This window comes from Nyctibius grandis, chromosome 3, assembly GCF_013368605.1.
Source record: "Nyctibius grandis isolate bNycGra1 chromosome 3, bNycGra1.pri, whole genome shotgun sequence".
Taxonomy (NCBI): Eukaryota; Metazoa; Chordata; class Aves; order Nyctibiiformes; family Nyctibiidae; genus Nyctibius; species Nyctibius grandis.
The window spans coordinates 17,524,942-17,539,859 of NC_090660.1; the positions used below are offsets into that span (position 1 = coordinate 17,524,942).

Below are 14,918 nucleotides of genomic sequence, written 5' to 3' on the forward strand. Positions count from 1 at the left end.
AAGATACCAGGGTCTGACCCTGGTGAATACCAAAAGGCACTGTAATTACAGCACAGAAGTGAAGGGATCCACAGCTGTAGTGAGGGACAGACCAAATGAATGCCTCAGGTGCGGTCAGGAGGGAGCACTGAAAGATCTTGCCTTTGTTTTGTCCTTTTTCTCTGTATTCCCGATTTGCAAGGGGTGAAGCTAAACAAGCAAAACATATGGTTATCTCTGTCAGTCTAATGTGTGCACAGCACGGTTTTGCATGTTATATAGATAGATGTCTTGGTTATGTGTGAGTATGTGTGGGAAATCTGGGATAGAGAAAATAATGACTAATGAATTAATGCTAGCAGGGAAGTTAAGGACAGAGCAGCAGCCTGCTCTTTTCAGCATACTTACTTGAAGATAAAAAGAGACTAGATATGTATGGTATTTGAATAATAATGCTAGTTAATCACAGTTAATAAGGAGCAGGTATTAGAATAATTGATAGATTAATACTCTTAGCAATGATGCAACAGGTTGTTCAGGCTAGATAACATACACCTGAAAAGAACCAGCTGGTGAACTTAAATAATTGCCACTTTCTTTAAAATAACAGAGGAATAGCAGAAAGAGAGAGATATGAGGAAGTGAGGTAAAGAATGGCTATTTCTAAAAGCTCATTAAAGGGGAGGTGGATTGAGTGAAGCAAGATGGTCAGAGAAGTGGAATTGCATTCTTTCATAAATAGGAATCTACCTTATTGAATGAGTAGCATGTTCAGGGGGCTACTTCTATATTTATTCATACTCTTCTGCCTTTGGTTTCTTGTTAGCTGTGTCAACAGCGTCTGCTTGTTCTTTCTTGAAGCCCTTTTTCCTTAGAAAAAAATGCTGTTATAAATCCAGTGGTAACAAATTAAAGGCTGCATACAGTGTCTGGAAGTCAGAACTGAATTTGGTGGCCTTTGGGTTGTGATCTGATGAGCCCACTTTTTTTTTGGTTATGGGAATGCTTTTTCATGAGCTTGTGACAGCTTACACTTGTGTTTCAGGTCTTTAGAACCGTCTGTGGTACTGTCTTTGAATAATGGGTGACCTGTTGCATGCCTGTAATCACACAGCTTTCACTCTCCTTTCTCATGCCTTGTCTTCCTCATCTATATGCCTTATGCGGAGTTCTATTTAGTAAGCTTGCTTCTGACAAGCAATTAAATTCTAATCCTCAGCAGTCATCTGACCTGCCTCAAGACTGTGCCTTTTGCCCCATCAAGGAACAGTTCCACAATTTATCTGTTACCTTTTTTTCTCTCCAAGTACTTAAGCTGTTGGGTAGCTCATCTCCTTTCTAGGTTACTCCTTCTCAACAAGCAGTTTTGAGGCTGCATGCTTTTAGCTAGCTTTTGATGGACCATCCATCCCTGGCTGAACCAGAAATTCCTAGCAAAAAGTGGAACTTTTCCTTCACCCATGCTTATCAGTATTTCCAGGACAGTGCTAGAGTATAGTTTCATCTCGGGCCTTCTTCCCCACAAATCGTATTGTCTGTCTCAGGCAAATGGCTGAAAGTTCTATCCTTTACTTGTATATTTTTTGTTAAATTTCTGTTGTTACAGATTTAACATGCAAGGAAAAATAGTCCTCCTGAAGGTGGAAAAAGAAGTCTGTGATTGCCTGCCTGCCTGCCTATCTCATTCACTTCCTATTTGGTTGTACATATGTAACATATCTAAGAAAACATTTCATGAGGGAGTAACCTGAAACAGGTGGAGGATGGACAGATAAAAAGGAAGCCTATTTCTCTTTTTTTTTTTTTTTTTTTTTTCTGAAGAATCACATAACTTAGTGCTTGAAACTTGGAAGATCTTGTGAAGGAGAAATAAGTATTCTTGCTGCCTCGGGACCTGGTTGGAGTGATACTCAAAAACTTCTGTTAAGTACAGTCTCTTTCAGTGGCAAAAGTATTAAGAAATAATTGCGTGTTATGTAGCTTCAAATGTAACAAGCCCACGTGCTAAGCTCTGCCCATCGAAGAAAACAGCCTTACATTAGAGGGTAGGTCCTAAATAGGAGTATAATTAGATATATTGGTCTAAATTCAGAAGTGCTGTGTAAGATGGTCATAGACTCCTTAAACCTCTTCACATTCCTGCTACCCATGGAATCTGGTTATTGCAGCCTGTCTATGCTTTCTTCCATTTATACAGCCAAATGCCACATTAACCGATACTTCTTGTGAAAAGGGTAGAGCAGGACTTAGCAAAGAAAATAAAATAACTGGAGATGGAATTAATCCTTGGTGCCAAATTTCAAATTAATTTATGTATTATTTATCAGGACCATTATGAGAAGTAGTAGTTCAACGCACCTTTTCTAAGCAAGAAGAGTATAATCTTGGCTATTAAACTGCTATAAATGCAGTATTTCATATTGTAGGTCAAGAGTACTTTTGGAGAATTTTTATCATGAAAGTAATAAAGCTAGGTACCTGAGTAAAAATACATGTGCTTTGTACTGCTCTGCCCAAGCTGATTTCAGCCTCAGCTGCACTTGAATATTCAAGGAAGCACAATCAAAATAGAAAAGACAAAATCAGGGTACTTATGTTGTGAGTTTATTTTCTTCTGAGTTTCCATCTGTATTGAGTCTTCTTATTTGAAAGCAATGTGATCTTTGTACTTTTAATTTGTCATCCTAATTTTTTAGGAGGCCAAGGTGCTCTAGGTGGAAACACTTTGACTCTTTGTTTTTACTTTTGTCACTATTAAGCGTTGAACACAAGAACGTAGTTTCTGATTTTAAGAAGCTGACCAGACACAGGCCAGAGGAAGAAGCACTGCCTCAAAGAGATGCCGTGGTTATTAACTTAGGAACAGTTAGCTTGTTCATCCTGACTATGCAAATTTTTAAAAGTGTGTATGAATCCTAGTGTAATCCGAGTAAGCTGTACTGTGATTTATGACACCTTAATGCAGGGATTTAGATTTTTGCTTGTCTGTCATGGGGCACCAATTTTAGTAAAGATTTAGCAGGGGGACAGAGCGTAACTTGAGCACTGAGTAATTTTGCTGCCACAGATATGGTTTAAGCCTTATAAACCTGAACATTCTGTATTTAAGTACAGTAAACGTTACCTCTTACGTTTGCTGTTTAACAAGAAAAAATGTAGGCAGCAAGTGTCTGGAACCCGATCCCTACAAAAGATAAGACAACACTCAGGTGTGATTTTTCTGGGGTCTGTAGCTGCAATCTAGTACTAAGGTAAAATATACCATGTTGATATGAGTGCAAAACCCCACTAAGTAGTCTTTGAAGTTTCAATCAAATCTCCACTGAGTTTATGTTTTATTTCTAGGACTCCCTTGATTTTCTTTTCTTTGTTTTATTCAAGACTTTGCTATGTGACTCATTGAAACACAGTCAGCAAGTCCAACTTAACATATTTTGCTCCCTGCATATTTATTCTCTTACCTCCAGCGTTTTCTATTTTGCTAATTCAAGTGATTACCTAAATGGTTATTTGATTACTTGAGTGTATTTCATTATCTCAGTGCTCTTCTCAGTGACATCCATTGACAGGACAAGGGGCAACGGGTGCAAGCTGGAACACAGGAGGTTCCACATAAATATGAGGAAAAACTTCTTTACAGTGAGGGTAACCAAACACTGGAACAGGCTGCCCAGAGAGGTTGTGGAGTCTCCTTCTCTGGAGACATTCAAAACCCGCCTGGACACGTTCCTGTGTGACATGATCTAAGTAATCCTGCTCTGGCAGGGGGATTGGACTAGATGATCTTTCGAGTTCCCTTCCAATCCCTAACATTCTGTGATTCTGTGATCTCTTATGCATACTGCTTGGGGCCTGATTTGAACCGTTTGAAGTAATGAGTTCTTTTGATTGATTACCATGAGATTTTTTTAACTGAAAATTCATGATGTCTTTTACAGCAGTGTAGAGTGAAAGTCCAGAACAACTCTGTAAAAATTGGTTTGTCTTTGCAGTTGCCTGTGAGAAGTCTTTGAATACTTTGTGCTTGATTTTGCTTATGCTGATCTAAATCAGGAATAACTTAGGGTAGCTCTCTAGGAAGAGAAAATACAATTGTATTTGTCAAGCAGTTGGAATATAAGGAGACAAATCTGGATGCAGCAAATGGAGGCACTGCTCCATTTCATTAAACATTATGCAATGACCTTGCCTCTGTTTATGCTTGGTCTGACTTGGATTCTGGAAGTGCTGTAAACCACATGCTGTGGCTGTTGTTCAGTGACACCTTACTCCTCCAGTAGTCTCACAGTGGGCTATTTGGGGCGTGAGGAACCAAACAAGATGGGTAAGAATAGCATCTGCCCTTATATAAATGCCAACTGCTGCCACTTTTGGTTGCATTTATCTCTATAGACAGTGTCCCTGAGCCATGTTCATCTACTATCCTGCCAGTTTCCTTTAGATGCAAGCTGGCTTGTTGCCTGTGACACAGTGTGGTATCTTGGGGTCAGCTCAGCAGTGTTGGATAGGGCAGACCCTGGCTTTTTAAGCAGCATCCCAGGGAACCTTTCCTCTGGCTGGCATCCAAGGATGCTGGCACGGTTGGTTTCTCACTCAGGGCTGTGAAACAGAGCATGGCCTTTCTTGACTGCCTGTCAACCACAGCATGGCCCTGCCCTCAAAGGGAGAGCTGGGGGTGAGGAGAGGCTGTTGATGGCAACCCATGTAAGCAACGGTATGGAAATCCTGGCCAGAATAAAGGAAGAGGCAAAAATACAGGGAAAGTCATGGTCAGAGGGCAGCAGAAAAAAGCAGGATGCCATTTCAGAACTCAGATAACGTAATTTAGACCCTACGTGTCTGTAGGTTTAGCTAGCCTGTTGGGCTTGTGTCTTGCACCAGGCCGTCAGCCTTTTGTCATCCCTGCTGCAAAGATAATTCACACTGTGGTTTGCTCTGGAAGAAACCAGCAAAATCCCTCGGTGGGGAAGCCTAGATGCCAACTAGACTATCCCTGCTCAGCAGTAATCCATGCCGTGCTGCAGTCTGTACACTAGTGCAGATCTGTGCCAGATCTGCTTTGGTCACCTAAACATGGCCTAGCAAACCATACAACCTTCTGGACTTGTTGGGAGAAGCACGTATGTTGGAAGGGCCCATCCAGGTGCAAGGAGAGCTCTTGCACCTGTGTGCTCCCATTAAGTGTATTATGAATGTCAACTCCTCATGGAAAGGCTGTGAGAGGTGAAAAGGGCCGTGAGGCTGGAACAGAACAACTGTGAGCTGTTCTGCACACCTTGCAGGAGCTCTCTGGCATGACTGCTGAACACAGTATAGGTGTAACTTGAGAGACCATGTGTTTTCTGTGACTGACATCTACAATGGCTGTTTTGCTAAATTTATGCAATTTAAGAGTGAATAAAGAAAGTCTTCCTGAACAGGCAACCATAGGCAGATCTGTAAACAAGATCTACCTGATCTTCCACAAGAGTGAGGTAAGAATGACTTTAGGTTTCACAGTCAACTTCTTGACTGGAGTCTTGTCTATGATCTGACCATATATACTAATCTCTTTCCAATTTTTTCAATTCCGCTTTCTGAAGAGAGCTAGGGAGTACCACTCACTGTTCCTGGGAGGGGCTTTGGTGAGCCAATGCAGTGGGAATAGTTTAATGGCCTGGTAAAAAGGTGCAAAAATGAAAAGACCACCTTACTTCTAAGTGGGTAATGTTAATCATTGAACATCAGCATCAATAGGACAGGCTTAATTTGTACTTGCTTTTTACTGTTTTCTTCCAGCCATGGGTGTGAGATTGCATTGACTAGTGGCAGTGCAGAGAATGGGGAAATAGGTTACATTCAAAGAGATTTGCCGAGTCAAGGAAGCTTGAGGATGTACATATGATTCTTGTCTCCTAGTACAAACATCCAGCTAACCACAACAGCAGATCTGATTGATTTATCATCTCTGACAGTGAGAGACGTCTGCTTGACTCTAGGATTACTTTTATTTCATCCATAACTTGTTTCAAAATCTGGAAGAAGCAATAGCAGAGTTGCTGGGAGTGGGCTTGTTTGGTTATCTTTTTTTTTTTTGTTGGTTGGTGTGGGGTTTTTTTATTTGTTGTGTGGTGTTTTTTTTTTATTTTGGATGGTTGTAGTCTTTGGGAAAAGAAATTCTTATTTGAGCTGATATTAAGACATTTCCAGGACAGTGGAGGAGAGCTTCAGTAGTTAAGTGGTTGGTGTGTAATAGATCTGTAAATAAGTGACCACAGGCTCAAGTTGAAAGTGTCACTCATTGCTGAGTAATATTTCATGAGTTCCTTGGTGGATGTGTTTCCACATGTTTCAGAATGGCTGCTTATGATGGCACTTCTTTAGCCTGTCTAAACAGATAAGTCAGTAAGGTCTTTTAATTTTCAGCATGAAAGTTGAGGTGATAGATGGGAATTTGGATAAGTTTGGTGGGATAATGGAAGAGAACTGAGAATGATTTCTGGAAGAGGCAAAGGTGAGCTTTGTGAGGTGTAATTTTGAGTGAAGTTAGCAAAAAGTTAGTTTTCAGTATCACTTGTGCTCTCGTTGATATAAATACCACTTAATTTACAGGAAACAATACTTCTGTTGCTCCCCATGAGGAAAAAATGGGATCTAAAGAAGAAACACTTGTATAATAAAAGGAGCAGAATATCAGCTTGTTCAGATTTCCTCTTCCTGCTTGTTGTGCTGATTCTGATATGGATGTGTTTGTTCATATTAAATTGCAACATCAGTGTCACTATTTTAAACGACTTTTTTCCTAATATAACAATCAAACTTACTTCAAAATTTATTGCAGATAATGAAGGATATTCAGTGTGTTTTCTTCTGCCTTATTCCGTATCAAATTTGTAATTTTCTTCTTATCCCTCAAATACATTGTCCCTGAATTTAGTGAGAGAAACTAGGGGTTTAGCATGCCTGTTGCAGTTCTTCTGTTCTAGTACGTTCATTCTTAGTCTACCCTGCTTAAGTTAAGTCTCTACTGAGAGATATGTTCCCTAGGTTGTAACCTGATAGTAACAAAGAGGGAGAAAACAATATTAGCATATAACTGACTTTTGCTTGAGATGGTATGAGAAAAAGCAGGGTAAAAAAATTGAGCTCATGGGAAATAAAAAGCTTTCAGAGGAATGGGGAAAGCTCAGCCGGTATGTGATGGGCACTTTGACTTGCTAAATGATTGATTGTGCAGAACAGAAGGAAGAGGCCATGAACATGCCTGTCTGCATCCAGCACTGCTTTTAAAATGCAATGTATGTTATTCTTATTGCAACCTTTGTTGACTCAGAAGTCTACAGAGAGAGAGGGGTACATGCTGGCTGAGAGCTGTGCAGCAGTTCTCTAGTAGATTCTTGATCTAACAGTAACTTTCAAACAATTCTCTCTGTATTTTTTTCCTAAATTAGGGGTGGAAATACAGGCTTCTGTGCAAGTGTTTAAAAACAATTCCTCCCTGCTTTTTTAAACAACAAAACTATCTATCTGAAGACTGTATGTCAGATTTGATTGACAAAAATGCAGGGATTCCACCTCTTTTTGGCTAACGAGTATCATTTTCTTTACTCGTATTTAAATGTCTTGCAAAAATGTGGCAGCTTTGACTCTCGGTTTTCACTACAGGGTGTGCTGATTGATCAAAAGAAAAAAATATTCACCCTGGGCATAGAAAAACAGTGATCCCTGTAGTCTTCTAATGCATTGATTTAGCCATGTTCTTAGACTTACATGGACCATAGTAAGTCTCTTCATCTCTGTGACCTGGTGAATGGGGGCCAGGATGCAGTATGAGCTACCAGTTTAAGTGGAGCTACAAGAAGAATACCCACTTGATATTTTTTCTCCCATTTCCCCTCCCTCACCGCTGCTACTTTTAGAGAAAGAAGAGGTACATTTTTCCTTTTTCATTCCCAGATTTGATGTATTGGGGGTTTCCACGCTCTCAGTGATTTTTAAGGCATGGATACATCCTCTGAAGCTACATTCTGAATCAAGGCCCTTTTGTAAGGAAATACCAACTTTGGTTTTATTTTGTTAGCTTAGTTTCAAAGATAGTTTCACTTTTGTTTTTTGGTTTCCCAGATCTTCCTGATTTCTGTAGGCTTTGCTGCGAGCACTTTCCAGCATGTCTTTCCAGTCTTCTGCAGCAATCCAGGGAGGGAAAGGAGCTGGTGCTTTGAGCTCCAGGGTGTGAGAGGGGATCTGGCATGGGATGCAAGTCTTGTATAAGGACCTGAAATCACACCTCTTGCCCTTACTAAACCTAAAGCAAGAATAAATAGTGATACATCCTCCCCCTTAGCTTCCCCTTTACCATCTTGTGCTGGTTGCCATTTCAGGGACGAAGAGATCCGTTAAAGAGACAGAGCAGTCCTGTTAGGGCAGTGAAGGAGGTCCTGCCAACACCACTGGTAGCCCTGTGGTAGATGGTTGCTTCTGAAGCCTCCCTGCAAGAGGATCAGATTGGCAGCACCTGCTGCATTAACCTCAGTACTTGGAATATCTTCTGAAGCGGTTTTGTCAGCACCTGTCCTGCTCCTTAGCTGCTGAGGCTCTCATGTCTTCAGTCTCCTTGGGCTCCTTCCTTAATAGATGAGTGAGCTTCATGGAAGAATGATTTGTTTTTCTCTAGAGGTACTTTAAAATAGGGATACACGCTGCTTGGGACATGCAGATACACCTACCTGTACTAAGGGTTGTGAAGGAAAGTCTGAAAATTATGCCTGTGATGTGTTCAGGTGTGGTGAATCTGCTTGGGAGGTAGTACCAGAGGCTGCTTCTGTGCTTCGGTAGGCTCAGTGAAATTCCCTATAAGTAAATTCTGATTTGAAGGAGTTGTCTATAAGGAAAGGAAAACAACATAGCTGCTCACTAAAACGAGCCAACAGTTTGTTCAGTCAGCTGCCTTTCACTTCCCTGGGCCAGCATTTGATTACTGTTGACTATTTAGATTTAAAGAGTTACGTTTTCTTAAGTATGCATATATTTTTTCAGTATTAACATTCTCATGCTTTTGTAGAGAACTGCTTTCTGATTAATTTCATTTTTATGTGCAGTGGAAATAGAAAAGGCTTTAATCAACAACGTTGTAGCTTTTTATTTCTTATATATGATTGCACTGTAAACTCTTCTGCAGGTGTCTTGGAGTAGTCCAGCTCTTTATCCATTAACATACTCTACGAAATAACTGCACAGTGAATTGCAGTCAGCCCGTCTTCTGTGACAGAAATGTATTTGGCGAAGAGCTTTTCTTCTGTGGTAAAGGAGACAGCTGTCATTGCTGGCCTTTTCAGCGTTGCAACTGAATAGGTCTGGTATGTAAAAGTACAGGCATTAGAAATGCAGCGGTGGAATTGGCAGCTACCTCTAGCAGGAAGTTTTTACGTTTTCTGTGTGCTAGATTAGCATGAACTAACATACCTTACTCTATAAACTGTCAACACTGTCCCTATGTCCAGAATATGTCGCTTTGTTCTTTATGTATTTCCTTCAAATGAGTACTCTGTGTCCAAAAAGATTTTTAAAAAGCTTTCTCCTTTTGCTCTTTCAGACTACGCTGGCACACATCATAGCCAACAGCAGCAAAAAGAATGGCACGAGGTTTGTGACACTGTCGGCCACAAGTGCCAAGACTAATGATGTTCGAGATGTCATCAGCCAAGCCCAGAATGAAAAAAGACTCTTCAAGAGAAAAACCATCCTCTTTATCGACGAGATCCATCGTTTCAATAAATCTCAGCAGGTATTATACTATGCAGCTTTTTGGAAAAAGCCTTTGTCAGCACTTCTGTGAAATTTCCCACTTTGCCTTAAGATGATAGCTTGCTTTGGGCTTTTGATTTTAATGTTCATGTTCTGAGTAGATGAATTAGGGAGAAACATAAAAATTAAATTCCATAACTAACTTCCAATCAATGTTTAATTATTGTGATTCAAAGATTTAAATAAATGGTGGAGCTATACTTACAGTTGACATATGTGATGGGCTTTATATGACATTTTTCTGCAATTTTATTTTTGCAAAGACATGTTAGTAATGTTTGCCATACATATCTTCGTTTCAGCCTCCTCCCCAGGGGCAGGGTTCTGTGTTACTTTTAAAAAGGTCTGGAATGTGGGTGTGCCTGGGGTGTTTGTTTGTTTGTTTTAATGTTGTCCTGTCTTCTCTGTGAGAAAAAAGACCATAGTACCATAAAAAAAAGACCATAGTCATACCATGGAAAGCTTGAATTCTGTACTACAAGTTGCAGTTTCTATATCAAACCATACTCCAATCTTCCTATGGTTTTCTGAGCCATCCTATAGAATTATGTAGCGAACTGTAGCCCTAAAGATTGGTTCAAAGAGTATTTAGAAGTAGCGTCACTATTTGTTATATTTGATAAGGCAACTTCATGGTATCTTATGTTTGCTAAGCAATAAACCATAGTCACATAAATAAACATAAAATTTGCAGATTTTTGACACTGTTTCTTTTCAGCTGGTAGGGTCATTCTCAGGACAAGCACAAGTTATTAAGGTGAACAGCCCATAACATGCTGTGTATATCAAATTAAATCATTTAGATAGCTGAGCAGATGAGTTGCCTTGTCAGTGAGGTTATTTGTCATATCAACACGGAACTCAAAGACTCACAAGACACGAAAAACATAGCCTACTCACATGGGATGTTTCAGGTTGTCATTGATAGAGATCAGCTTTTTCTGCTTCCCTCCCATCCTCAGGACACTTTCCTTCCTCACGTCGAGTGCGGGACGGTGACCCTGATAGGAGCAACTACAGAAAACCCTTCCTTCCAAGTCAACGCTGCTCTTCTGAGCCGATGCCGGGTGATCGTCCTGGAGAAGCTCTCCGTTAAGGCGATGGAGGCAATTCTGATGCGGGCCGTCAGGTCCTTAGGGGTTCAGGTTTTGGGCCAGGGTGACGACCACGGCAGCTCTGCGACTGGCAGCAGCAGCGAGAGCTTGGAGTGAGTACTTTATGGGCTGCAGGGTATTAACGCACACAGCCTGAGGAATTGACTGCCTGCCAGGGAGAGAATGAAGCAGTTGGGGGTGGGAAGAGAAACCCTAGCCACTTCTGATAGTAAAGAAAAGAAGTGGCAGCATATGGCAGGGGCAGGGGGTGACAGGAGAGAGAGAATTCAAAGCACTGGCTCTCTCCATCCAAAACATAATCTCACCATCTGGATTAGGAGAGAGTTTTATACTTGGATTTGTAGCTCCTGACTCACCCTCCCAGGATATTTAAATCTGTTCTGCTGCTGAGGATTTGCTGTGGAAGCCTGTGACTGGGTCTTTATCATGTCCTAATGTGTGTTACTTCTTGCTACTGGTTGTAAAAGCATCATGGAGGAAATGAAGGAGCAGAAATGTGGCATCCCCTCTTAAATTAATTTGGAAGAGCCTGACAAAAGTTTGTTGTTTTCTGAGAATGTTTTTTAAATAAGATCAGGGAGGGTACTACTGTTCTTTAGTTGCAGGATAAGTGCTGTGGTATGTTTTATGGTATGCTGTGAGGAGAGGGGGCTGTTGCTGTGAGGTATTAATAGATTGCTTTAAGGTAGACTTTTTTTTTCTCTGTTCCTTGTTGTCCAAGTCAGATAGTCACATTAAACATCTGGGAGAGTTTTGGAAAAAAAAAAAGTCCAGATTTATCCGTAAGGGATGTTATCTGCCTTCTGAAATAGCTGGCTGGCAAATAAGAATAATGCTTGGTACTGCGCTACTTTCATGCAAGTTATTACAGTTCCTTCATGTTGATGCTTCTCTGCACTCCCAGTAATTTACAGTGTATTGACATGGTGGTAATTGGGCAGACAGTCAGTATGAAATAAATGAGGGGGAATCGACTTTGTCCTTTATCTTTATTACAGAATGTAAGCACTAAGAATTGCTAACCTGAACGCTGAGGTCAGGGCAGAGAAGGAAAGCTATTCCCTTTTTATTTTTAGGGTACCCTGCCTCATGTTTTTCTCATTTGTAGCTTTTGCGTATTGTAGTAATGTGAATTTTAGAAGAGAGGGCAGTACTGCATGTCAGCCTTAATGTAGTGGCACAGCTGTGGTTCTGGCTACACCCTGACTGGGGTTTGGAGACTTCCCTTTCTGTACAGGATTAAAGTACAAGGCATAGTTTCAGCTGCAGTTGTTTGGGTTTGGGTTTCTCTAGACTCTCAGTATCTGTAACCTTCCGTTAGCTATGGATGATTTAAACAGCACGGTGTGGTGCTTCATCAAACTGAAAGAAGTCTGGCAGGCAGACTGTCAGACTAGCACAGTTTCAGAAAGCTATCCATGGAGAGAGAGGGCCCCACTCCAGTGGCTAACGTGGGAGCTAAGCATTTAAAAATAAAAATGGGGTTCAGAATTTAGGAGTGTTTGTTGCAGTTGGGTGTTAAGCCTTCCTTGTCTTTCCTGCCACTATCTGGTTCTGGTCTGTAGTTGGTACATACTGTTGCTGATGAGTTTGGCTTTTTATAAGCCATCGTGTCCCTTACTGTGGTTCCGGTTTTGGTCTCCTTGTTAATTCCTTCTTCTTGCTTCACTGTCCATACCATTTCTGCTCCTTCATTTCCTCTCTACCTCCTACTCTGCAGGACCAGCTGTGTCTCGTCTTTTACCTCTTCACCTCCCTGCCTCTGTGCAGCAGGGCTGTCATCAGATGCACACAGGTAAGAGTGTTCATGCTGTCCCGAGGAATAAACGAGAGTCACCTATTACAGTTGCATTGGTTGTTCACTGTGCTTACCTTTGTTCCAGAGTTGGAAAAGGAGCTGTAAGGCAGCATGTCCCCAAATGTAGGGCATGCTGACTTTGATAATGCTGCAGAGATCTAGCCAGAAGGCACAAGAGGTGTGTATATGGAATTTTGGATTTCATTTCCCATGTGAGTCTCCCTTCGCAAACCACGGAAGTGTAGTATGAAGTCCTGCATGTGCTGCTTGGCCTCAGTTTATCAGATGATCTTGGTATCACATCACTTGCCTGACATGGTGGCTGACCTAAATGAGATTTTGAAGAGGATGATTCTTTGTAGTCTTTCCTATTACCTGAAGGAATAAGGTGAGGGTGAATCTTCCTTAACTTCTACAGGCATCTTCTGTGCACAATGAGAATGCAGCCATTGCTCAGTGATTCAGTGGGTTTCATTGTCTCTGCACTCCGTGCATGTGCAGCATTTATCAAAAGGAAAGTGTACTCTACCCAAATCTATTTCCTTACATTTTCATGGTGTCTTTTTCTTGTCTCACTTCCACCATTGCTGGAAGTTTCTGATAAGGTTAGGTCACCTGGCTTCTCTTTCATCCCACTGTGGTCTTTTCTTGCAGTAAAGCTGAAATAGAACTAGCAAGAGGTGTTACCTATGTTGGTATCTTTTTCTTTGTTATATCATCACACTTACAAAGCTTCTTGGACAGTTTTTATATTAGTTACTGGATTTCTTCAGGATAAGATGTGCTTTGTGTTATATTTTCATCAACTTTACTGCCATCAAGTTGTGCCTCTTAAAGCCTGCAGTACATTAAGCTGAAAGACAGGGGAACATGAAGAAACATACTCATGAAGAAGGAAAGTGAGGAGAAGTCAATGTTAAAGATGCTTTATATTGCTGAAACTTTGCTTGTGCTTTCTGCAGTTTACACTGTCTCAGTAATGGCACAAACTGTTCCTGGTGTACACTGATACACTACACTTGCACTGTGTCAGTGATGGAGGAAATAAAATTATTTTCTTGGCTTTTTGTGTCTTTCAAGTGCTTCCCTCAGAGTGGTGTCTCTAATTGAAGTCAGAGAGTAAACTGGATGGTGGATTAATGTATTTGAAGTTAGATAGCACAGAAGGCGCACAGCTGAGGGAAATGAAAGGATCCCCAGTTTCCTGTTGGCAAGCCCAGACATCATGCAGTTCAGCTTGTTAGTGTCTGTATTACAAGTACTGACAGGTTTTGAATTCACTGGTTTGTAAATCACAATGTTGAAGATGGGCTTCCTTTGGGTCTTCAGTGTTCAATACCTTTTCAGAAATTATTCCCTTTTTGCAACATCCATCCAGTTTCCTTGCAGGAAATAGAGTTGCTGGGATGAGAGGTGACATTCAAAGACAATGCTGCAAGGCAGTGAACAATGCATATCATACTGCAGTATTTCAGATGAAGAACTGTATTTGCCTGTAAAAGAGTGAGTGTAGTGAGAATAATTGCACTGAGAAAACAAGAAAGTACTGATTTATATGTGAAAGAAGCAATGGGTACTTTATCTCATGTTCTGCTCAATTATTTTTAAATCTTTTATCATACAGGTTCTCCTTGCTTGGACTTCCTTATATTTACTCTCTGACGTTGCTTACACTTCTTGTCATTGGATCAAACGCGGCAGGTTTTATGGGTGGTTCATCATACGTTTCGTGTTGGTTCTTGGCACAAACTGTCTTGAGGGTATGGACATAAGGAGGAATTGGAAGAAGGATTTGTTGTCCTGTAGTGGTAGTTTTCCATTCCTTAAGCTAGTATATCACCTTCAGCTCAGTGAGTGACAGATCCCGGGGCGTCCCTTTTGGCTTGTTTATGTTTTTGTCTCCAAGTATCATCGGTTACAAGGTACCAACATTGAGCATTGGCATCCAGTGGGTGTTCAGTGTTAATTTTGGAAAGTGAAAAAAAATACAAGATTGCCCATCTGCAAGAGGATCAGGAGCTTGGGAAGAGGTCAGAAAGCACGGGAGTTATTCTGCCTTGCAGTTCTAGGGTATGCAGACATCAGGTAAAGTGGAAGGGTGTAGAGCACTTGAGCTTCTGAAGACAGGATGGGCTTAAAAATGTAAAATACAGCGAGTGTCTTTTGGAAGCCAAGGTATTGAAATAATTGTCATCCTGATTTTGAAATTAGGCTCCTGCCTAGTAAAGTTAAATCATCAAAAA

At 40.9% G+C, this 14,918-nt stretch overlaps 1 protein-coding gene and 1 long non-coding RNA gene across 3 annotated transcripts in view; one reads left to right on the forward strand and one right to left on the reverse strand.

Moving 5' to 3' along the window:
- The window catches only part of WRNIP1 (WRN helicase interacting protein 1), a 33,705-nt gene that overhangs the window by 1,314 nt on the left and 17,473 nt on the right, over nucleotides 1-14,918 (forward strand). The window contains exons 2-4 of one of the 2 annotated variants that reach the window (XM_068395821.1): nucleotides 9,551-9,742; nucleotides 10,725-10,969; nucleotides 12,598-12,672. In XM_068395821.1, the coding sequence (XP_068251922.1) occupies nucleotides 9,551-9,742; nucleotides 10,725-10,969; nucleotides 12,598-12,672 (512 nt within the window). The remainder of the gene's footprint in view (nucleotides 1-9,550; nucleotides 9,743-10,724; nucleotides 10,970-12,597; nucleotides 12,673-14,918) is intronic. The other variant, XM_068395822.1, reaches the window with a different exon arrangement.
- Nucleotides 9,073-11,062, reverse strand: LOC137660798 (uncharacterized). The gene is made up of 2 exons (XR_011047780.1): nucleotides 10,663-11,062; nucleotides 9,073-9,311 (listed from the first exon to the last, which is right to left on the reverse strand). It is a non-coding gene; the product is annotated as an uncharacterized lncRNA (long non-coding RNA).